A 23,648-nucleotide genomic window follows, 5' to 3' on the forward strand; every position below is an offset into this window, starting at 1 on the left:
ACAGCAACCAACAGATTGGGAAAAGATCTTTACCAATCCTATATCTGATAGAGGGCTAATATCCAATGCATACAAAGAGCTCAAGAAGTTAAGACTCCAGAGAGCCAAATAACCCTTTAAAAATGGGGTACAGAGCTAAACAAAGAATTCTCAACTGATGAATACCGAATGGCTGAGAAGCACCTCAAAATGTTCAACATCTTTAGTCATCAGGAAAATGCAAATCAAAACAACCCTGAGATTCCACCTCACACCAGTCAGAATGGCTAGGATAAAAAATTCAGGTGACAGCTGATGCTGGAGAGGTTGTGGAGAAAGAGGAACGAGCATTCCTCCTAATAGTGCCATTCCCTGGGACAAGCATACACAAACCATCACACTCTCCAGGAAGAAATTCATTTGTATCCTAAACTATCCAAAGAGGATTCTAATCAGAAATAACTCTGACTACTATATCCTAAGAACAAAGTCTTCAATAGAGACATTCCATACAAGATATTTTGAAAGTCAAAATAGTTGTCAGAACTATTACAGAAAAAAAAAACTCATGACAAATTATGCATCACAACCATTCTCATACTGACTTTATAAAATGCTTATAAAGTTTATAAAATGTCTGCAATTTTATTGGTGCTCATTATTAATTTATTAAAAACTGAAATTTAAGTATGCAACAATTTATAGTAACTATTTTGAATTAGATATATCTAAATTACTTAAGTGTTTTGGATCTTTTAAGACTAACTATATAGCAGACAGAATATTGCTTATGAACATAATCAATAACTTTGTTAGGAAAAATTCAGTTTTGGAGTAAGCAAAAACATTCTATAAACACGTATTTGAAATAAAATCTAATATATATTTGTTTCTGAATGCAGACTTTATAGTTTTATCAATAATTACCCAATTAGTAGTTGTTTTAACTGCCAGGTTGAATGCATCCAGAAAGAAGCAGACTTGGATTAAACTTCATAGCCTGCTGTATCTGCCATTTGATCATGACTTCTCTTTCAGGATTATATTTGCTTTCTTATTTGCATTATGGCAATTGTGTAGTAAAAGGCTTCACTTATCCCATGCCCAAACCTCTATCTTTTCTCATTGAGGCCAGAGATGCTATAACTGATGCTATAGCCCTTTCAATAAGGTATCAAGAGAAATAAGCAATTGTCTATGTGGCGGTTTAAATGATAAATTGGACAGGTTTGGGAGATGAACCCTTGCTGGAGGAAGTATGTCAATGATGGCAGGCTTTGAAATTTTAAAGCCTCAAACCATGTTCTGCTCACTCTTTCTACTTGATGTTGAAGATGCATTTTCTCAGTCTCCTGCTCCTCTGCCATGCTTGCCAGCTGCTGCTACATATCTCTACCATAATGGACTCTTATCCTTCTGTGATTGGAAGTCAAATACATTCCTCCCTTTGTGAGTTAACTTAGTCATCGTATCTGATCACAGCAATAGAAAGCTAACTAATCCAACTTGTAGTTTTCCCCTTAAAACCTTACAACCTCCTAGGAATTAAGGATGTGAGAAAGGTTAGAAAGAAAAAGTAAACCTTGTAAAATTTAGTATTCTGGAAAATAGTAAGAGAAAGTGTCTCAGAAAGCATGAAGGGGAAGGGAGGTAAGTCTTAACATTAGAGGACTAAAGGGCACTTTACAAAAGCCAAGGAGAGATTTCCAAGTTTGCCCATAAACACTAAAACAAAAACAGACACTGTCAAATTCTTCCACTTTCCGTCTCAGCTATGTCTTTCTGTTTCTAAAGATAACAGCTTTAGTGACCACCTCACCTCAGAAAGATGGGCTAGTAGTTTCCATTGTGGAAAAAAAAAATAGAAAAGGCCGCTCAGGTCACATAACTGTTCTAGAAAAGTGCTAGGTATTGTTTCCCACACACTGAGCATCTAATATTTTCAGTTAATAGTAATTTTGGAACCTACAACTGTCTTCAGTAAATATTCCTGAGAGCATGGGCTTAGTAATGAAGTAGATCATAGTTTAAAGTCATAACTTAAATGTAAGTTAAATACAGGCCCCAATGTTGTAAAATCTAAGACATGCTTGACAAGTCTTCTGCAGTACCTAACCAACAAACAACAGGGACCGACAGAGGTAACCAGGGTGAACAGGTTTCCTGTGGCTAGCCACTGTCCGGCTTAGGGTGCTTCATAGATCTTATTTCATTCTCAGCTTTGCAACAGACATTACAACAGAGATCATAGTCGATACTGCTGAGCGGGGTTATACTAAGGAAATACATGGCAAAAAAGAAATCCAAACTTTGGGATGTTTGACTAAGGAAGCAGTACTTCTTCAGTGTGCATCAGTGTTGTAGGGTCCCCAACATTAGCAATAAAGGCTAAAACAATGCAGCTCTCAAACGTCAAACAGCCCTGTATTTAAGGCTTTCAATGCCCTTTGCCACTTTTACTGGCTGACAGAAGAGAGATTTGAAAAGGTCTAGAGATACACTCAAAATGGTAAATTTGGGTGATACTAGCCCTAGCCTAATACTAAAAGAGCAACATCTTTTTACTGACTCTTTATTAAATACCTTGAGGATTTTGAAGAAGTTAAAATATCAATCATTCATCAAATAAATGACATAAATTAAAACATCAACAGACTTTATGTGATAATTATTAGTTTTAAAGAAAAGATGTTTAGGGCTGGTGAGATGGCTCAGCGGGTAAGAGCACCGTCTGCTCTTCTGAAGGTTATGAGTTCAAATCCCAGCAACCACATGGTGGCTTACAACCATCCATAATGAGATATGACACCCTTTTCTGGTGCGTCTGAAGACAGGTACAGTGTACTTATAATAAATAAATAATAAATAAATCTCTAGCCGGGCAGTGATGGTGCACGCCTTTAATCCCTGCACTTGGGAGGCAGGGGCAGGTGGATCTCTGAGTTAGAGGCCAGCCTGGTCTACAGAGTGAATTCCAAGACAGCCAGGGCTACACAGATGCTGTGTAGGGAATTACTAGATAGTATAAGGTTCCATATAATCTTGCATATAACTGATCACAGTTCAGATCACAGAATTGCAATAGGATCAATAGAAAAATTGTATGCATTCAAAACTACTGGCTACAGTGACTATTTCCTGACTTGAATGGTGATGTTTCAGTAATTCCTTTATAAGTTGCAAAACTCAGAGGTGTTAATATTACAAGAAAAGACTCAGAGTTTACAGAACCTATCACTGTCACAGACTATTCAGGAAACCTAGGTCAGTTCTACTCCCACCTTATTGGTTAGGGGAGCTCCTTAAGGTTACCCGACCTCTCTGAGCCATTGTTTCCTAAGTAATAGAGGAATAAATAAATTAAGGTTATGAAGGGGTCTTGTCAGATAATTGTATACAACACTTAACAGAGAACCTGGTGTAATGAATGATCATGAGAGAGATTTGAATCGTTTTCTAAAGAATCTAGAGGATTATATATGTATGTATGTGTATATATATATATATATATATATATGCAAAAGCCCAAGACTATCTACAGATATTTATTATAATAATAGCTATAAAACACATTATATAGCAGCAATAATTACACCATAAATGGTTTTACTAGATTTTAAATCAGTTATAGCTCAGTGGGTAAAAGCCTGTATCGCTCTTGAACCTGGGTTCAAGTTCCCACTCAAGTCAGCTGACAAGTGCTTGTAACTCCAGTTCCAGGAGTTCTAACAGTCCTTGCTTCTGAGGGCACCTGCACGTACATGGTGTACAAAAGCTCACACATGAGCTAACACACACACACATTTTTTTTTCTAAAAAAGCTCACCCTCTGTACTAGCTAGTTTTGTGTGTCATCTTGACACAAGCTGGAGTTATCACAGAGAAAGGAGCCTCCTTTGAGGAAATGCCTCCACGAGATCCAGCTGTAAGGCATTTTTTTCAATTAGTGATCAAGGTAGGAGGGCCCCTTGTGGGTGGTGCCATCCCTGGGCTGGTGACCCTGAGTTCTATAAGAAAGCAAGCTGAGCAAGCCAGGGGAAGCAAGCCAGGAAGTAACAAGTCTCTGCATCAGCTCCTTCTTCCTGACCTGCTTGAGTTCCAGTCCTGACTTCCTTTGGTGATGAACAGCAGTGTGGAAGTATAAGCTAAAAAAACCCTTTCCTCCCCAACTTGCTTCTTGGCCATGATGTTTGTGCAGGAATAGAAACCCTGACTAAGACAAATTGGTACCAGCATAGTAGGGTATTCCTGTGACAGCCTGACCATGTTTTGGGGAGGACTGTGGAAGGACTTTGGAACTTTTTTGCTAGAAGAACCACTGGGATGTTAAGAGCTATGCGGGATGTTCTGTAGGAGCTTGGAAGATAATGTTAAAAACAGATACTGTTAAGAACAGTGCAGAAGATGGAGACATGGCTTGTGAAATTTCAGAGGGAAGATTAAAGACTCTTAGCAGGTCTTTTCCTATTTAGATTGTGAAGATTCTCTGGTTTTGGTTAGCTGGGGCTGAAGAATCAGCTGTGATCAACGAGATACCAGAACTACTAAAGTGAAACCTTTGTATTTATAGGACTATTGATGCTGGTTAGCTAGAACTAAGAAATTCATGATGATTAAGAAGATACCAGCATCGTTGAGGTGAAATATTCTGGGAAGTGTTTTCTGAGAGGGCAGAGGCTGTGTTCTAGTTAGCCAAGGTTGGACCTTGTACCACGGCTGGACTTTGGTAATGTGTAAGAGTCACCCAGGTAGTACTGGTTTTGAAGTCATGAAGGGGTCATGAAGAGCAGATAAGGCTCGGCATTTTGAGAGGCCACAGAAGGCCACTGGTGAAGGTGCAGCCTCAGTTGCTATTGATGGCCCAGGACTGAAGGAGTCATGCAAAGGAGTTGAGGCTTGGCACCATGAAGAGAGCCTATGAGAGGCTATTGGTGAAGCCTAGTTGCAGCAGAAGATAACAGTGTTTTGGAGATGCCAGTACCATGAGATGACCACCAAGAACAGCAGGAGCAGTGGAATACAGGCAGCTGGAGCCTAGAAGACAAGATGTGTGCTACAAAGGACAGAGCTGGAGAAGTGACCGAAGCTCTTGGAGGAGCCCAGAAGATCATGAGTGGATCTCAGACATTGGACAGTCAGACTTTGATTTTGCTTTTGATTGTGACTGCCCTGATATTTTTCCCTCTTGAAGGAAGAAAACATTTTACTGGAGCCTACAGTTGAGAGACTTTGGATTGTAAAAAGACTGAATTTCAAAAGATATTGGATATTTTAAAGAGATTGAGATTTTTTTTTTTTCGAGACAGGGTTTCTCTGTGTAGCTCTGGCTGTCCTGGAACTCACTCTGTAGACCAGGCTGGCCTCGAACTCAGAAATCCGCCTGCCTCTGCCTCCCAAGTGCTGGGATTAAATGCGTGCACCACCACCGCCCGGCGGGATTGAGATTTTAATACACAAGAATTTGTAAAAACTGTGGGACTTTTAAAGTTATTTAGATCTTGGGGATGAATAAGAAACTAAGCGTTGAAGCTTACTAGTGATGAGTTAAGTTGACAAGGGTCAATTGTACTGGCTGGTTTTGTGTGTCAATTTGACACAAGCTGGAGTTATCACAGAGAAAGGAGCCTCCCTTGAGGAAATGCCTCCATGATATCTAGCTGTAAGGCATTTTCTCAGTTAGTGATCAAGGATGGGTGATGCCTTCCCTGGGCTGGTGGTCCTGAGTTCTATTAGAAAGCAATTTGAGCAAAGCCAGGGGAAGCAAGCCACTAAGTACCATCCTTCCATGCCCTCTGCATCAGCTCCTGCCTCCTGATCTGCTTGAGTTCCAGTTCTGACTTCCTTCAGTGATGAACAGCAATGTGGAAGTATAAGCTGAATAAACCCTTTCTTCCCCAACTTCCTTCTTGGTTATGATGTTTGTGCAGCAATAGAAACCCTGACAAAGAAACCCTCTCTTCCAACACAAAAATAGTATGGTATCCAATAATGTTTGTGAGTTATGCCCTTTCAATCAGTTATCAAAGCAAATAAACAAGCAACTATGTGGCTGTTTGAATGATAAATGCCTCCTCTGGGCTCCAGGTCTTGACCCAACCAGTGGTGCTGTTTAGAGTTTTAGAGAAAGTATGCCCCTGAAGGCTGGGTCCTGAGGTGAATGTGTGCTTGCTGCTTTCCCTCTGTGCTCTACCCACGAATATCTTCCTTGTACAGCAATGAGGATCAAGGGCTTTCTTGGATTCAAAACTGACTGACCTGGGTGGCTGTGGCTGCTCCACCAACATGTGGTCTGGAAGTCTGCATGCTCCCCAAACTTGCTGCTTTTTTCTTAGAAACAAAAAATATTAATTTCAGTGGGAGAGCACATCATAACACTGTGTAAATTATTATACTACCACAAACACTTTATCAAATAGCAGTCAGGTTAATACACTAAACACACATGGATTATCATACTACCACATACAATTTATAAAACAACAGTCATGTTAATAAACTAAACATACACACTCACACAAAGTAAAATGACCCTTGTAATTTTCATAATGTTGCCTGAAGAGTAGTACAGAAATAATTTTCCAAGGTCCACACAACACCCTTATGCAGGTTAAACAAAGGACCTATTGGCTCAGCTGTATTTTCAGTTTAAAACATTTGAGAAGAATATTTCTTTTTCTAGTTTCTCATAAGACTATTTTATTTGTGAAAAAGAAAATAAAGGAGGTAAGAAGGAAAAATAAAATTGATAGTTTCTGTCTTAGAATGGCCTTTATATCTGGTATCCTTTGAATATCTGTGTTCCACAAAAGCAACATGTACACCTCACAATGTAAATAATAATTCTACATCAAAATACAAAGACTGCACCCTATAGACTTTCATATTATGGTTGTCACCATTCTGTAATTTGTTTCTTTACCTACTTCTTCTTCTTTTTCTATATTATACTCTATCACTCAAAGTCGTATAGCATCATGGACCCCTATGGTGCAGCCAGAGCTCTTCCTCCTTGCAGTTGGGAAGTGAATGGGGGAAGCTGAGTCAGAGTACAGGGATGAATGGCTCATAGTCTAAGTCCACAAAAACTGAGGAAATTGCATATTCATGGACTGCCAAAACACTGAGTAGAAGATAAATATACAACATTCTACTTACATGGGCAGTAAACATTGTAAAAGCAAAAAATTGGTTTTGCTTAATTTTTTAATACTTAGAAGAATCCAGATTAATACTATTTAACTTCTTTAAAATGCCTGCTATAAAAGTTTGAACTGAAATATTCTTTGCCTTTGGGATAAACATTGTCATAGCAAGCAGAAAATTCAATGTTTATGTCTGTGTCCTAAGAAGATGACATCTAGGTATCTACTAGTTGAACATTCTCAAAGTATTTCAGGAAGGTAACTATGGTGGAGTTATCTTTAGAAACTGTCATCTAGGAGCCATCGAGGAGACCCCTGGCATTGTTTGCAGAATAAATATATAATCTCTTCCAACACACTCTCATTACAATCAAACAAGGGAAGAAAACGCTGAAATAAGTATGTTAGGAACAAAGATATGTGAACAAGACACTATTTATGTGTATCTGGAAGATAATAAAAAGCTAAGACAAGACAAGCGAAGACAAAATAAAATATAGCATCATTCTTCATACAGTGTTCGAAACTATGTGCCTTGTGTCCCAGTCAGAAGCCATCTAGGAAAGGCTAAAGGCATACAGGTGAGTTATCTGGAGATGGCCCACCATTTTGCATGGCTGTAAGGGATAAACTCTGAATTTCAGTGCCTTCAGATATTTCATCCAAGGATTCCTTCTTACTGTTGATATGATTTTCCTGTCACTATTACATAGCCTAATAATTCTTGGGCATCAGCCCACACTATTGAGCAAATTTGTGTAGATCAACATAAAGATGAACATTCGTGAATTAATGCTGTTTAGATGAACTAATGACTTTATAGAATTTCTGATTTGATTCAAATAATTTTAGGAATAAAGTTTTAGGAGATGGTTTTAGTTGTTCTGCCAGAAAGATGTAATAAGGAGATGCCCACTCCTCATAGAATAGCAAGTAAAGGATGAATAATAAGAAATACAATGAGCTTTCACACTATTACACTAAAAGGAGAAATAGGCTTGGGACAAATTTGTGATCAAGGAAAAATATTCATTCTAAGTCAGGCCCAACAATGAAGCCACAGATATGTACAATGATAAAACAAGGTCATGTAAAGCTGTTGCTTTGAACTTATGAGCTTATAGAATGAAGTACTGCTTTGAACCTATCTATAAACATTCTTCTCTAACTCTACTTTTGTGTAACATTTTATCTAAGAAATAATTTTCTAAAGAACTTTTGTCTAAGAAAGGCTCCCCTGAAGACACCATATCGTGAGCCATCCCAGAAGATCCACTGCACTTAGAGCAGTTGGTAAGAACACCCCCCCTCCCCACAAGTCCCAGAGCTGCTTCAGGGAGCCCAGTGGACTCAGGACCCATCATTCCCCAAATGCCCCACCCACCAAATACCACTCCCTTTCACCTCTCCTTTCTGCTGGGGCAAACTGCTAGCCTCTCTGCTCCCCTTAAGATACCATATCCTGAGCCATCCCAGAAGATCTGCTCCACTCAGAGAAATCAGGCAACTGACACCACAGCCTGAGGCATCCCAGGAGATCTGCTCACACAGGGCAACTGAGCAACTGCCCACCAGCTTGTCTGCTCTCCTGAAGACACCACAGCTTGAAGGCATCCCAGGAGTTCCTCTGTATACCGAGTAACTCTAACTAAACAAGTGAAAGACCTGTATGACAATAACTTCAACTCTCTCGAGAAAGAAATCGAAGAACATCTCAGAAAATGGAGAGATCTTTCGTGATCATGGATTGGCAGAATTAACATAGTAAAAATTTCCATCCTACCAAAGGCAATCAACAGATTCAATGCAATCCCCTCAGAATCCCAACACAATTCTTCAAAGACTTGGAAAGAGTAATTCTCAAATTCATGTGGAAAGGCAACAAACAAACAACAACAACAAAACAAAACAAACAAAAAAAACAAACAAAAAACAGAACAGCCAAAACAATTCTTAACAATAAAAGAACAGCTGGGGGAAATCACCATCCCTGATCTCAAGCTTTACTACAGAGCAATAGTGACAAAAACTGCATGGTACTAGTACAGAGATAGACACATTGATCAATGGAATAGATTGAACACCCAGAAATAAAACCACACACTTATGGACACTTGATCTTTGATAAAACACCAAAAATATAAAATGAAAAAAAAAGAAACCATCTTCAATAAATTGTGCTGGTCTAACTGGCTGTCTATATGTAGAAAAAAGAAAATAGACCCATATTTGTCAGCTTGCATAAAAGTCAAGTCCAACAACTTGGCCTTGGATCAAAGACCTCAACATAAAACCAGATACACTGAATCTAATAGAAAAGAAAATGGGAAAGAGCCCTGAACTCATTGGCACAGGGGGAAATTTCCTAAACAGAACCCCAATGGCTCATGCTCTAAGATCAAGAATTGATGAATGGGACCTCATGAAACTGGAAAGCTTCTGTAAGGCAAAGGACATAGTCAATAAGACAAATAGGCAACCTACAGATTGGGAAAAAAAAAATCTGCACTAACCACACATCTGATAGAGGGCTAATATCCAAAATATATAAAGAACTCAAGAAGCTAACTACCAAAAAAAAAAAAAAGAAATGAAAAAACAAACAATCCCAATCCAATCGAAAAATGGGGTATAGAACTAAACCAAGAATTCATAACAGAGGAATCTCAAATGGCTGAGAAGCACCTAAAGAAATGTTCAAAGTCCTTAGTGATCAGAGAAATGCAAATCAAAATGGCCCTGAGATTCCACCTTACACCAAACAGAATCACTAAGATCAAAGCCTCAGGTGACAACAAATGAACACTTCTCTATTGCTGATGGAATTGCAAACTGGTACAAACACTCTGGGAATCAATCTGGAGGTTCCTCAGAAAATTGGATATAGATCCACATGAAGACACAGCAATACCACTCTTGGGAATATACCCAAAAGATGCCCCACCATGCCACAGGGCGCATGTTCCACTGTGTTCATAGTGGCCTTGTTTGTGATAGTTAGAAGCTGGAGATGTCCCATGACAGAAGAATGGATACAGAAAATGTGGTTCATTTACACAATGGAATACTACTTAGCTATTAAGAACGAGAACATCCTGAGTTTTACAGGAAAATGGATGGAACTAGAAAATATCATCTTGAATGAGGTAACTCAGACCCAAAAGGACATACATGGGATGTACTCACTAATAAATGGATATTAGTCAAAAAAAGAAAAGAGAAGAAAAGGAAAGAAAGTAAAGTACAGGATACCCAAGATACAGTCCACAGAACTCAAAAAGGTCACAAGCTGAAGGGCCCAAGTGAGGACACCACAGTCCCACTTGGGAGAGAAAAGAAAGCAATCACAAGAGGGGAGGGAGGGATAGAGGGACTTTCGAGGGAAAGTGGACTGGCAGCTGTGGGGGTGTTTGGGGGGGGAGAGGGAGACCTGATCTGGTATTAGGTGATGGAAAAGGACTGAAGCCCTGAGAGCCAGCAGAAAGAATGGAAACAGGTAACCTCTGGAGGTAGGAGGTTGGGAGGACCTCCAGAATGTAGCAGAGACCTGGGAGGTGAGAGACTCTCAGGACTGAAAGGGAGGGACCTTAGGTAAAATGCCTTACAGTGAGTGGGGAGAGGGAACTTGTAGAGCCCACCTCCAGCAGGAAGACAGGACATCAAAGTGAGAGATGGGACTGTCATCCCACCGTCAAAACTCTGACCCATGATTGTTCCCATCTGGAAGAATTGCAGGGATGGAAATGGAGAGGAACCTGAGGAAAAGAAGGTCCAGTAACAGGCCCAAAGTGGGATCCAGTTCTAATTGAGGCCCTAAGACCTGACACTATTACAGAGGCTATGGAGCACTCACATAAAGGGACCTATCTTGACTGCCCTCTGAAAGATTCAACAAGCAGCTGAAAGAGACAGAAGCAGATATTTGCACCCAACCAATGGACAGAAGCTGCTGACCTCTGTGGTTGAATTAAGAAAAAGCTGGAAGAAGCTGAGGAGTAGGGCAACCTTGTAAGAGGACCAGCAGTCTTAATTAACCTGGACCCCCGAGATCACTCAAACACTGAACCACCAACCAGGCATTATACACCAGCTGATATAATGCCCCCAACACATATACAGCAGAGGACTTCTGGGTCTGGTTTCAGTTAGAGAAGATGCACCTAACCCTCAAGAGACTGGAGGTCCTAGGGAATTTAAAGGTCTGGTGGGTGGGTGGCAGGGACATCCTAGTGGAGACAGGGGTGTGGGGAAGAGGTATGGGATGTGGAACAGTCGGAGAGTGGACTGGGAGAAGAATAAAATCTGGAGTGTAAAATAAATAAATTAAGTAATAAATTAATTCATTAGTTAAAAAAAAACATTAAAAAAAAAAAGGTATAAGAAGGCCAGGGAGAAGGAATAAAGTGTGGCATCTGAGGCTCAGCCCCACCCACCCACCAAATGAATGTATGTAATGTCTGTGTACACACACACACACACACACACACACACACACACACACACGAAGTATAGTTATATTTTATGCATATAAGTATGCATGAACATTGTGCAGATGATGAGACAAGTGGTCAGGCTCAACCTCTGTGTATATGTGTGTGTTACTTGTGTAAAAGAAGTTTTTTTATTTTCTGTTCTTTTCTCTATAATTCATGAAGAGTTAATGAGGTCCAAGCCTCTTGCCTAGCCAGCAAGAAGACCTTGAGCCAAAGAGAGAAGAAACCAGTGCTTATCAGCACAAAATAGTAAGAGAAAAGAAACCAGTGCTTATTAGCACAAAATAATAAGATGATAGGGCTAGAGATCATCAGTCTTTGACCTTCTGATGCTGTGTCTCACTTCGGCTCACTTCCATAAAGGTTGGGCAGGCATCTGGCATGTCCTACACCAAGATTTTGATTGTAGTGCTATCTACACAGATCTACACATATAATAACATAGCCAGGGCAATGTTTACATGATGCATAAATATCAGCTCCCTAGTTTTGATACTGTACTTTGTGTATATAACAGAAATCAATGTCTATGTTGCTGAGGCATGCCATGCCATATTTCCAATTTCCTGTGAATCTATAATTATTCTGAAATAAAAATATTTTAAATGTGTTAAGGAAAGGCATGAAATATATAATAAAGATATGATCCAAGTATCTACAGGAGAATGGAATGGAACTGTAATGAAAACTAAGGTAAGTAGAATTAAGAATTGATTAGAAAAGACTAGGAAATATGGCAGTGGAAAATATCTCAAGAGACCCCTTAGAGCAAAAGGTAAGAGGAAAGTACAACAAGCCCCCATGGGCATTAGTGAGGGGAGGAAAGAAGCATCCACAGGCATTAATTAGTGGGGCAAAGTCAAGCTGCTAGCTCACATGGATATGCCAACTTCCAAGAAAAGATGGGAGGCATAGCAACAAGGAGTTTAAAGAAAATATGGTCAAAATATTTCCCACTATAAACCTAACAACCTGAGAATTTTAATAAGTCCCATGAGGGGTTAAGTATTGTGACAATGAAGTATAATGAAAATATTTCTTACATTCTAAGAGACTGGAATTTTTGCTGGATAACCAGAGATCACTTTGAAGTCACTTACCATGACTGCTATTCTACTGTGTACTCTGTCTTTAAGGAACAATGTAACAACCTTACTTGCCTTGGATTTCCAGGTAATCAACTTTTACAAGCTAAGCTACAGCACAGCTGGAATCTTAAATTATGTACGCTTCCATGCCCCTGACCCAGAGTAATGCATGTATGTCAACTAATTGCTGAAATCAGCCAATATAGAAGCTGAAGGCAACCATGTAAAAACCACCATAAACACTGAACATCTGTGGACAATGACTAGTGAACAATGATGTTTATAGTACTGTATTTTGTCTGGATCAGTTGGAATCAGTTGGAGCCAGTGACTCAATCCCTTGGGAAACTCAATTAAAGATTTCTGTGAAGTATTCTATCCCTTCCCATCATGAGATACTTTTTGTGCTATTCAATAAATTATGTACTCTTCCATGCCCCTGACCCAGAGTAATGTAAAGCCCTTTGTTAGGGACAGAGACACACAGACAGAACACCTTTATGAAGGTTTGGATACAGACTCAAACAACAGAGAGAACAGGGAAGGCATAGGGACCATGGAGAAGAAAATTCAAATTTGGACTGATTTTAGTTAAATGACTCTAAGTAAAAGTTCTTTTAATCTTTTATTTTATTTTATTTTTGCTTAATGATGCATTGATGGATTATTGGTGACTTTAAATTAATCGCTATTGCAGTGAACCCATGAAAAGTATACAATAAAAGAACAAGCAGGTTTTAAGTTTATAGTCCCCTAGATACCCAGTGATGATGCCATCTGCCTCATGCAAGGAAGTTCGTGAGATCCCAACTTCCAACCCAACAATTCTCTTTCCATTTCCACATAGCAACTATAAGTGTGTGAGGACACTGGTCCGCCTGACCACTTACGCCATACAAAACGGTTCCAGAGTCTTCAAGTGAGGAAACGCTGACTCTAGCATGCAATGACCAACAAGTCACTGACTGGATGCTCTACCTGACAGTTTTGAGTACACAAACTTTTGTATCTGATTGACTCTTAAAACTTTCAAAGGTTTAACTTGGAAGCTAGCATGCTCGAATCACTGCTCAAAATGGTGTTGGATCTGTTTGTGGAACTATCTGAACAATCTGTAATACACTATCTGAATATTCTCAAAGATAAATCAAAGCTTATCTTCCTAACATACAAGTAAGTAATTGAAACTGCCAAAGTAACTCAGATTCCTATCTGGATAAGCATAGGAACAAATAATATTACCAGTTTTAAAGAAAATAACCTGGCTGGAGGGGGTGGGGCACAGGCACATAAAGGTATTCTGTGGTGTGAAGGCAGTAGAAAAATGGCTTACCAATTATGTCAACACAGAAATATCAGGTTACTGTTGAATTTTATTGTTTTGAAGCCATGTATTTCTTGTTTCATTAGGAATTAATATATACCTTAAAATCAATATGAAACAGTGTTGCTCACATTTTCCTATCTTATTTTCTTATTTGCTTTTAACCTGTGCATTTTAATTAATACCATGTTAGATTTGGTGGACCCTCTTTCTCCACATCCTTGCCAGCATCTGCTGTCACCTGAGTTTTTGATCCTAGCCATTCTGACTGCTGTGAGGTGGAATCTCAGGGTTGTTTTGATTTGCATTTCCCTGATGACTAAGGATGTTGAACATTTCTTTAGGTGTTTCTGAGCCTTTCGAGTTTCCTCAGTTGAGAATTCTCTGTTTTAACTCTGTTCCCCATTTTTAAATAGAGTTATTTGGTTCTTTGGAGTCGAATTTCTTGAGTTTTTTGTACATATTGGATACTAGCCCTCTATCGGATGTAGGATTGGTAAAGATCTTTTCCCAATCTGTTAGTTGCCTTTTTGTTCTATTGCAGTGTCCTTTGCCTTTCAGAAGCTTTGCAATTTTGTGAGGACTCATTTGTCAATCCTTGATCTTATAACACAAGCCATTGGTGTTCTGTTCAGGGACTTTTCCCCTGTGCATATGTGTTCACGACTTTTTCCCACTCTCTCTTCTGTTAAATTTAGTGTATCTGGTTTTATATGAAGGTCCTTGATCCAGTTGGACTTGAGCTTTGTACAGGGGAAGAAGAATGGATCCATTTGCATTCTTCTACATGTTGACTGCCAGTTGAACCAGCACCATTTGTTGAACATGCTGTCTTTTTTCCACTGGATGGTTTTAGCTCCTTTGTCAAAGATCAAGTGACCATAGGTGTGTAGGTTCATTTCTGGGTCTTCAATTCTATTCCACTGATCTAACTGCCTGTCACTGTACCAATACCATGCAGTTTTTCTCACTATTGCTCTGTAGTGCAGTTTGATATCTGAGATGCTGATTCCCCCAGAAGTTCTTTTATTGTTGAGAATAGTTTTTGACTTCTTTTCTAATTTATATCCCTTTGGTCTCCCTTTGTTGTCTAATTGCTCTAGCTAGAACTTCAAGTGCTATATTGAATAGATAGGGAGAGAGAGGGAAGCCTTGTCTACTCCCTAATTTTAGTGGGATTGCTTCAAGTTTCTCTCCACTTGGTTTGATGTTGGCTACTGGTTTGCTGTATACTGTTTTTACTATGTTTAGGTATGGGTCTTGAATTCCTGATCTTTCCAAGACTTTTAACATGAAGAGATATGGTTTTGGAATGATAGTAATTGTGGCTTCATAGAACGAATTGGGTAGTATTCCTTCTCTTTCTATTTTGTGGGATAGCTTGAAGCATATTGGTATTAGGTCTTCTTTGAAGGTCTGATAGAATTCTGTACTGGTTCTGGGCTTTTTTTCTTTTTTTTTTTTTTTTTTTTTTTTGGTTGGGAGATTTTTGATGACTGCTTCTATTTCTTTGGGGATTTATGGAACTGTTTAGATGGTTTATTTGATCCTGATCCATATTTTCCAGTTGTGTTGAGTATAAGCTTTTGTAGTAGGATCTGATGATTTTTTGGATTTCCTCAATTTCTGTTGTTATATCTCCCTTTTCATTTCTGATTTTGTTAATTTGCATACTGTCTCTGTGCCCTCTATTTAATCTGGCTAAGTGTTTATCTATCTTATTGGTTTTCTCAAAGAACCAGCTCCAGTTTTGTTGATTCTTTGAATAGTCCTTTTTGTTTCTACTTGTATTTAATAACTATGAATATATGGCATTAATTTAAAAATATACACAAAATTTTGTAGCAGTATATATTAATTCTTTGATTTAAAATAAAAGACTGACTTCATTAAAAAGAGTAGATTGGAAATGTGAATTACTTAATAATGTATTTACAAATGTTAGAAGAAGTAACTAATGATGAAGAAGAAAAGTCTAGCCAAGCTATTTGAGCAAGATAAACATATAAACGACCATTCCCCTTTAATGCTACCTACATACCTACACAGTTCTTTAGTTACAGAACACATCCATCACTAAATTTGAAGATTTTAAACTTGTCGCTGAAAGATCACATCCTTTCATGTTGTCTTTAAGTTTTATTTTCCAGGACATCACTTAAAGAGAATTTCTAAAAATCTCATACTCCCCCACTGTGGCCAGATGTGTCAGTCAAATACTTTAAATAGATTTGATTACAGGTTTTAGGAGACTTCTTTGTTCCACTGTATTTAAAGATGCTGGTGTTAAGTGTTTTTTATTTTTCCTATCTCAGCCCATGTGTCTGTTGGTCTTAGAATGTCCCTACATTTGAGAAAAACTTCATGAATTCTTAATAAATTATGTACAGGAATTCTTCTGAGTAAAATACAGATTTTTACTCAGTTCCACTTCCAAGCTTTGCATGTGACATGCAACATGATAAATTGTAGCTGGCATTTGCTACTTTGTGTGTTCCTTTGTCTACTCTTCTCCTAGACTCCTTTTCATCCTTTCAACCCCCTAACACAAAATGGGAGAGAAAAAAGGAGTGAGGGGAAGGGGGTGATATCCTTAGACTACTTTCTGCTAATTAGGGGTATAGAGTTCCTTTGGGTAAGTTTGATCTTTGCCATCAGGATATCTAATTTTTTTCTTCTTGTTCTTTCTCCTTTGTCCACGACTACTTAATAAACTACAACCAACAGCCACCAACCAACAACCCACTCTTCCTCTCAGTGGCCCTAGCAGATAATTTCATAGAAAAAAAATGGGTTTTTATATGGGAATTTATTAATGATTTTTAAAGGAAATAGAGTTAAATCTTACTTTTCCTTTTTATCCTTAAAAATTTGCATTCTGTCGGGCAGTGGTGGTGCATGCCTTTAATCCCAACACTTGGGAGGCAGAAGCAGGTGCATTTCTGAGTTCAAGGCCAGCCTGGTCTACAGAGTGAGTTTCAGGACAGCCAGGAGTACACAGAGAAACCCTGTCTCGAAAACAAAACAACAACAACAAAAAATTTGCATTCCATAGAAACAAAAATTTTCAACACAAATTTCTATGGTGAGAAAAATTGAAAATTAGGGTCAGTAAGGTAGTTCACTGGGTCAAGGTTCTTTCTGTAATGCATGGTGACCTGAGCTTGGCCTCTGGACCCACAGGGTGGAACTGACTCCTGAAAGAAATTGTCCTCTAATCTCCATACACACACTGTCATATCTGTGACTACACATATATACACACACACATTAATATATACTGCTACAAAATTTTGTGTATATTTTTAAATTAATGCCATATATTCATAGTTGTTAAATACAAGTAGAAACAAAAAGGACTATTCAAAGAATCAACAAAACTGGAGCTGGTTCTTTGAGAAAACCAATAAAATAGATAAACACTTAGCCAGACTAAATAGAGGGCACAGAGACAGTATGCAAATTAACAAAATCGGAAATGAAAAGGGAGGTATAAATAAGTGTTAAAATGTAATAAAAAGAAATATTCAGACTGGATAGATGGCTTAGTGGTTAAAAGCACTGGTTGTCCTTCCAGAGGTCCTGAGTTCAATTCCCAGCAACCACATGGTGGCTTACAACCATATGTAATGGGATCCAATGCCCTCTTGTGTTGTGTCTGAAGACAGCTATAGTGTACTCATAAAATAAATAATTCTTTTAAAAAAACCAGGAATACTCTTAAGTACATTTTTATAGACATTGGTAGAAACAAAAACATTTGGTAGAAATGTTCTACATTGGTAGAAACAGAAACATTGACAAGAAAACAGTACTTATATACTGAATATTCCAGAACTGTAGATAATGAGGAGGAACATAGTCTCAATTTACAAGAATACCTGCTCAATATTGACAATGAAAACAAAAAATAAGAGCCACTTTATTCTTTTTATATATCTAGTTTTCTGGGCCATATAGTTACTAACAATGGGAAGTGAGACAATTTCTTGTAAGTAAAAGTGATGAGGTCCACTGAGAATAACCACCATAGCAGAAGACAGGGTACAATGCTTCCCTAAAAGTTTTATGTGAACAACTAGCACTGAAACACTTCCATGACTATAAAACTATTCTCCAAAAGAATCATTCTCAAGGGTTAGTATGTCCTCTAAAAATTGTTAACAAGGCAGAAATGCAAACCCAGTGACCTTTGGAAAACAAAATTATCACAGGACACCTCTAGTTAAATAGGTCGGCACTGGTAGCTCACAATGGCTTGCCATCAGCCGAAGCAGAAATTCACAAGAACAACACACACACACACACACACACACACACACACACACACACACACACACACATCTCTCAAAACAAGATCTTACCGTGTCTCCACTGCACTGATGCAGATAATAATAGTTCTCTTGGCTTTGTCTCCAACCCTGAATGACCTATTAATCTAGGCTACCACTCTTCTCCTTTCATGGTGCACATACATGAAAACATATGTCCCCTCTTGCCATTACTCTCAGCTTCCTTCAATATTTGCCACGCTCACCAACAAAACAAAAGCTCCATGTCTTACAGGAAGACATCCCAAACTGGGCTCTGTTTCTAAACTGAAACTGTCTAAAGGTTCCATTCTGAAGATTACTATGGAGATTTTATTTTCAGGATTTCCCACTAACATTCTTGAATCAAATCATAGTTAAAGTTAAGTTTTTCATGACTGGGAAGGTAGCTCAGTGGGTAGATGTAGGGGTGGTTCTGATGCTAAGGTCCTGGTCCACAATTGGTTCTTCATCTATCAGTAAAGATGCCATTGGCCAATTGCTGGGCAGAAGGAATCGGCAGGACTTCCAGATCCCCACAGGGCAAGCTAGCAGGTCGAAGGAGAGGACAGAGAAGGTGTGTTCACCATGCTTCCGGAGGGAGGAAAGAAAACAAGCCATGTGAGATCTCTGGCGGAGCGGCTGTGAGGTGTTGTTCCAGGTGGAGGTTGGGGTTATAGCTGGGACTATGGGCAGCTGTGCAACTGAAGCTAGTGCAGAATGAGAAGTGATGAGCTAAAAGTATTGGGAAGGGCACACTAGCCACAGTGCATTAGTAGTGCCCAGCAATTGAGCCATAGACAGGTTGAAATTGGGCATTGTGTGTGTCTGTGTTTTTCATCTGCAGATCCAATATTCTCTGGGTGGGGACTAGTATTGGGGCGCCCATTCCCGGAGCTTAGGCAGAGTAGCAAAAGCTACACACAACAGGTAAAAGCACTTGCTATGCAAGCATGAAGATTTGAGTTCAGGTCCCCAGAACTCATGAAAAGCTTGATCCACAGTGTGTGTGTGTGTGTCTGTCATTGCAGGCTTTGTACAGGGAGATGAGAGGCAGAGACAGGAGAATCACTGGAAATGTCTGGCTCAGCTAAGCTTGTGTACATAACATAAAAATAACAGAGACCCTAAATAAAAGCTGAAGGCAACTGATCTCTGACCTCCAAACCTACATACATGGGTACATGTACACCCATGGCACTCACATTTACAAACATCATTGCACACACGCACACACAGCATAGTACAAAGGCGTACAAAAAGCTCCCTAATGTTGCTAATTGCCGAGTAAGTACACCTTATATTATTTAATATTGAAAACCAAAATTCATAATTTTAAAAGCATCACAAAGAAAACGGTAATAAGTATTGCAGAAATTACCTCATCAGATCCTTTCTTTTCTCCTGGTTTAGATGATGATCCAATATTCTTTTCATTAACATGCTATAAATATAAAAGAAAATAGATAATATTTAATATAGGAAAGTGATTTAAGACAATTGCCTCTTTAATTTAAAAGGCTAAATGCATTTAAAAAAAACAGCAATTATAAAAAACCAAAACAAGAAAAAAAACAAACAAACAAAAAACCAAACACCCTTTTGATGTTTCCCTAGAGAATACTGGGAAGTCTCGGTTAGTCAGAGGATCTCAAAAGTCAAAGGATCAGAGAGATATTAATTTTGGAGTCAGGAAATCAGTCTATAATTAACCAGATGCAAAGCTGACAGTAATGGCGTTTTGGCATCTCATCCCCTATAGAGTACCATGTGGATTTCTGAAGCCCAAATTACTAGTCTGGGAGACATCTGTTTATCATGGAGATGAGATCTTTTAAGAAATGCTGTGTCTGCAGCCACTCTTAAGCATCAGTTCAGCATGGGCACAAGCAAGTTGTATGTGATAAGGACAAAGGTCTACAACATTGTAGGTCAGCCATCAGTTCCAACAACTCAGAATTCTCTTAGAGTTCTTCCATTCAATATTTACCAACACAGAATGATAAAATGTGAAGGAAAATCCATGCATCCAACTGCTCCTATTTATGTTTTTAATTTTAACTATGTTCATTAATAGAATCATTATTTTTCTAGACAATAAGGATAGATTGTCTAGCAATCCAGATAGCTATAAGGTTTTTTAATGTTTACTTATTTATGTGCATCAGTGTTTGTCTACATGCATGTTTGTATGAGGGTGTCATATCCTCTGGAACTGGAGTTACAGTTGTGAGCTGCCATGTGAGTGCTGGGAATTGAACCTGGATCCTCTGGAAGAGCAGCCACTGCTCTTAAATTGCTGAGCTACCTCTCCAGCCCAGCTGTAAGTATTTTTATGAGGAACACAGATCTTCAAGAAGTTCATATGCTCATTTGCCTTGACGATAAGGTAAAATAAGTCTATTTTGGTTTCCTCTATTGATCATCTTCTTGAGAAAAATAATATTTGTATGCTCTTTGAAAGAGGAAACAAAAGACTATTAACTTCTTACATGCTGTGAGAAATGATAGACATTGGGAAAAGAAGACAAGGGAGTCAAATGTAAAACAAATGACAGTTCTCTGTTGGTTTCAATCCTCATCGTCCTTATTGAAACCAAATTATTAGGGCTAAAGATAGTTCCGAGGTTAAGAGCACTGGCTCCTCTTCCAAAGAACATTGGTTTGGTTACTAGTGTCGACATAGTAGCTTACAATCATCTCTAATTCCAGTGTAAGGGGAAATCCCTCTTGTGTCCTCCTTGAGCACCAGCCTTATATTTGGTGCAGAGACATACACATAAAACACTTATATACATAAAATAATGAAATAAAAAGTAAACCAAGTTTGAAACAAACAAACAAAAACAACAAGAACAAACCCCTGTTGCCTCCCCCCTCCCCATGCCTGCTACCCCACCCCTCTCCCACTTATTGGCCCTGGCATTCCCCTACACTGGGGCACAGAACCTTCACAGGGCCAAGGTCCTCTCCTCCTATTGATGATCAAATTTGCAATCCTCTACTAAACACATGCTGCCAGAACAATCAGACCTACCATGTGCAGTCCTTGGTTGGTGGTTGAGACCCTGGGAGCTCTGAGGGTACTAGTTAGTTCATACTGTTGTTCGTCCTAAGGGGCTGCAAACCCCTCAGCTCCATAGGTCCTTTCTCTAAGTCCTTCACTGGGGACCCTGTACTCAGTTCAATGGATGGCTGTGAGCCTCTACATCTGTATTAGTCAGGTACTGTCAGAGCCTCTCAGGAGATAGCTATATTTAGGCTGGCCTGTCCTTCCTTCAGTCCCTGCTCCATAGCTAATCTCTGCAACTCCTTCCGTGGGTATTTGATTCCCCCTTTTAAGAAGGAATAAAATTTTAAGTGAATAGAAAAGTTATCATTAACAATAATTAACACAAATAAAAATCATTTATGATTAAGCTCCAGCATTTTTATAGTATCCTGAGTAAATTTTTTTTCAGTTCATTTTTTAATCTATCATTTTATTAAGGTTTTTCAAATATACAAGAAAGCTGTAAGAATAACTTTCCTATTTCCTGTATGCGTGCGACTTAGATTCAGCAGCTATTAGTGCTTTCACTGTACATCTTAGTTAGGATTACTGTAGCTACAATTGAACACTATGACCAAAACAACTTGGGAAGGGAAGAGATTATTCAGCTTACAGTTCCATATCACTATTCATCATCAAAGTCAACATAGGAACCTAAACATGGTATGAACATGGAGTCAGGAGCTGAGACAGAGGTCATGGAGGGGTGCTATGTACTGCTCTCCTCCTAATGGCTTAATCACCCTGCTTTCCAGGACCACCAGACTAGCAATGATACCACTTGCAATTAAAATGCTTTATGGAACTGGCTACAGCTAGGTCTTATGGAGGCATTTCCTTAATTGAGGGGCCCTCCTCTTAGATTACTTTACCTTCTGTCAAACTGATAGAAAACCATCCAGTACACTGAATTTTGCTATGTTTCCAAACACAACCACAGGATTATGTATTCCTGTACTAGAAAGTAAAATGTAGAAACACATGAATCTCTTAAAGAAATATAGGAAAACACAATCAAACAGGTGAGGAATTTGAACAAAACTGTCCAGGATCCAAAAATGGAAATAAAAACAATAAAGAAATCACAAAGGGAGGCAACACTGGAGAAAAAAAAAAAAAACCTAGGAAGAGATCAGGATTGACAAATGCAAGCATTACCAACAGAATACAAGAGATAGGAGAGAGAATCTTAGGCATAGAAGATACCATAGAATATATTGACACAACAGTCAAAGAAAATACAAAGTGCAAAAAGCACCTAACCCAAAACATCCAGGAAATTCAGAATACAATGGAAAGACCAAACCTAAAAGTAATAGGAATAGAAGAGTGTGAAGATTCCCAATTCATGGGGCCAGAAAAACATCTTCAACAAAATCAAAGAAGAAAACTTTCCTAACCTAAAGAAAGAGATGACTATAAACATACAAGAGGTCTACAGAACACCAAACAGATTGAACCAGAAAAAAAAAAAAAACTCCTCCCATTACATAACAATTAAAACAATAAAAAATACACAGAACAAACAAAGAATATTAAAGACAATGAGGGAAAAAAGGCCAAGTGACATATAAAGGCAAACATCAGAATTACAGAGACTATGAAAGCTAGAAGATCCTGGACAGATGTCATACAGACCCCATGAGAACACAAATGCCAGCCCAGGCTACTATACCCAGCAAAACTCTGAATTACCATAGATGGAGAAAACAAGATATTGCATGATGAAACCAAGTTTTTTTAAATTTTTTTATTAGATATTTTCTTTATTTACATTTCAAATGTTATCCCCTCCCCTGGTTTTCGCTCTGAAAACCCCCTATCCCATTCCCCCTCCCCCTGCTCACCAACCCACCCACTCCTGCTTCCCTGTCCTGGCATTCCCCTACGACTGGGGCATCAAGCCTTCACAGGACCAAGCGCCTCTACTCCCATTGATGTCTGACAAGGCCATCCTCTGCTACATATGTGGCTGGAGCCATGGCTCCCTCCATTGTGCACTCATTGGTTGGTGGCTTAGTCCCTGGGAGCTCTGGAGGTACTGGTTGGTTTATATTGTTGTTCCTCCTATGGGGCTGCAAACTCCTTCAGGTCCTTGGGTCCTTTCTCTAGCTGCTCCATTGGGGACACTGTGCTCAGTCCAATGGTTGGCTGAGAGCATCCACCTCTGTATTTGTCAGGCACTGGCAGAGCCTCTCAGAAGACAGCTCTATTGGGCTCCTGTCAGCAAGCACTTGTTGGCATCCACAATAGTATCTGG

The 23,648-nt window shown here is 39.0% G+C and overlaps 1 protein-coding gene across 6 annotated transcripts in view; it reads right to left on the reverse strand.

The window, feature by feature from the left end:
- The window catches only part of Cast (calpastatin), a 115,316-nt gene that overhangs the window by 77,869 nt on the left and 13,799 nt on the right, over positions 1 to 23,648 (reverse strand). For all 6 annotated transcript variants that reach the window (XM_031360676.1, XM_031360685.1, XM_031360675.1 and 3 more), the window contains exons 2-3: positions 19,718 to 19,780; positions 6,235 to 6,306 (exon numbers count right to left, since the gene is read on the reverse strand). In XM_031360676.1, coding sequence (XP_031216536.1) covers positions 6,235 to 6,306; positions 19,718 to 19,780 — 135 coding nt within the window. The remainder of the gene's footprint in view (positions 1 to 6,234; positions 6,307 to 19,717; positions 19,781 to 23,648) is intronic.

This window comes from Mastomys coucha, unplaced genomic scaffold (genome assembly GCF_008632895.1).
Source record: "Mastomys coucha isolate ucsf_1 unplaced genomic scaffold, UCSF_Mcou_1 pScaffold8, whole genome shotgun sequence".
In the NCBI taxonomy this organism is placed as follows: domain Eukaryota; kingdom Metazoa; phylum Chordata; class Mammalia; order Rodentia; family Muridae; genus Mastomys; species Mastomys coucha.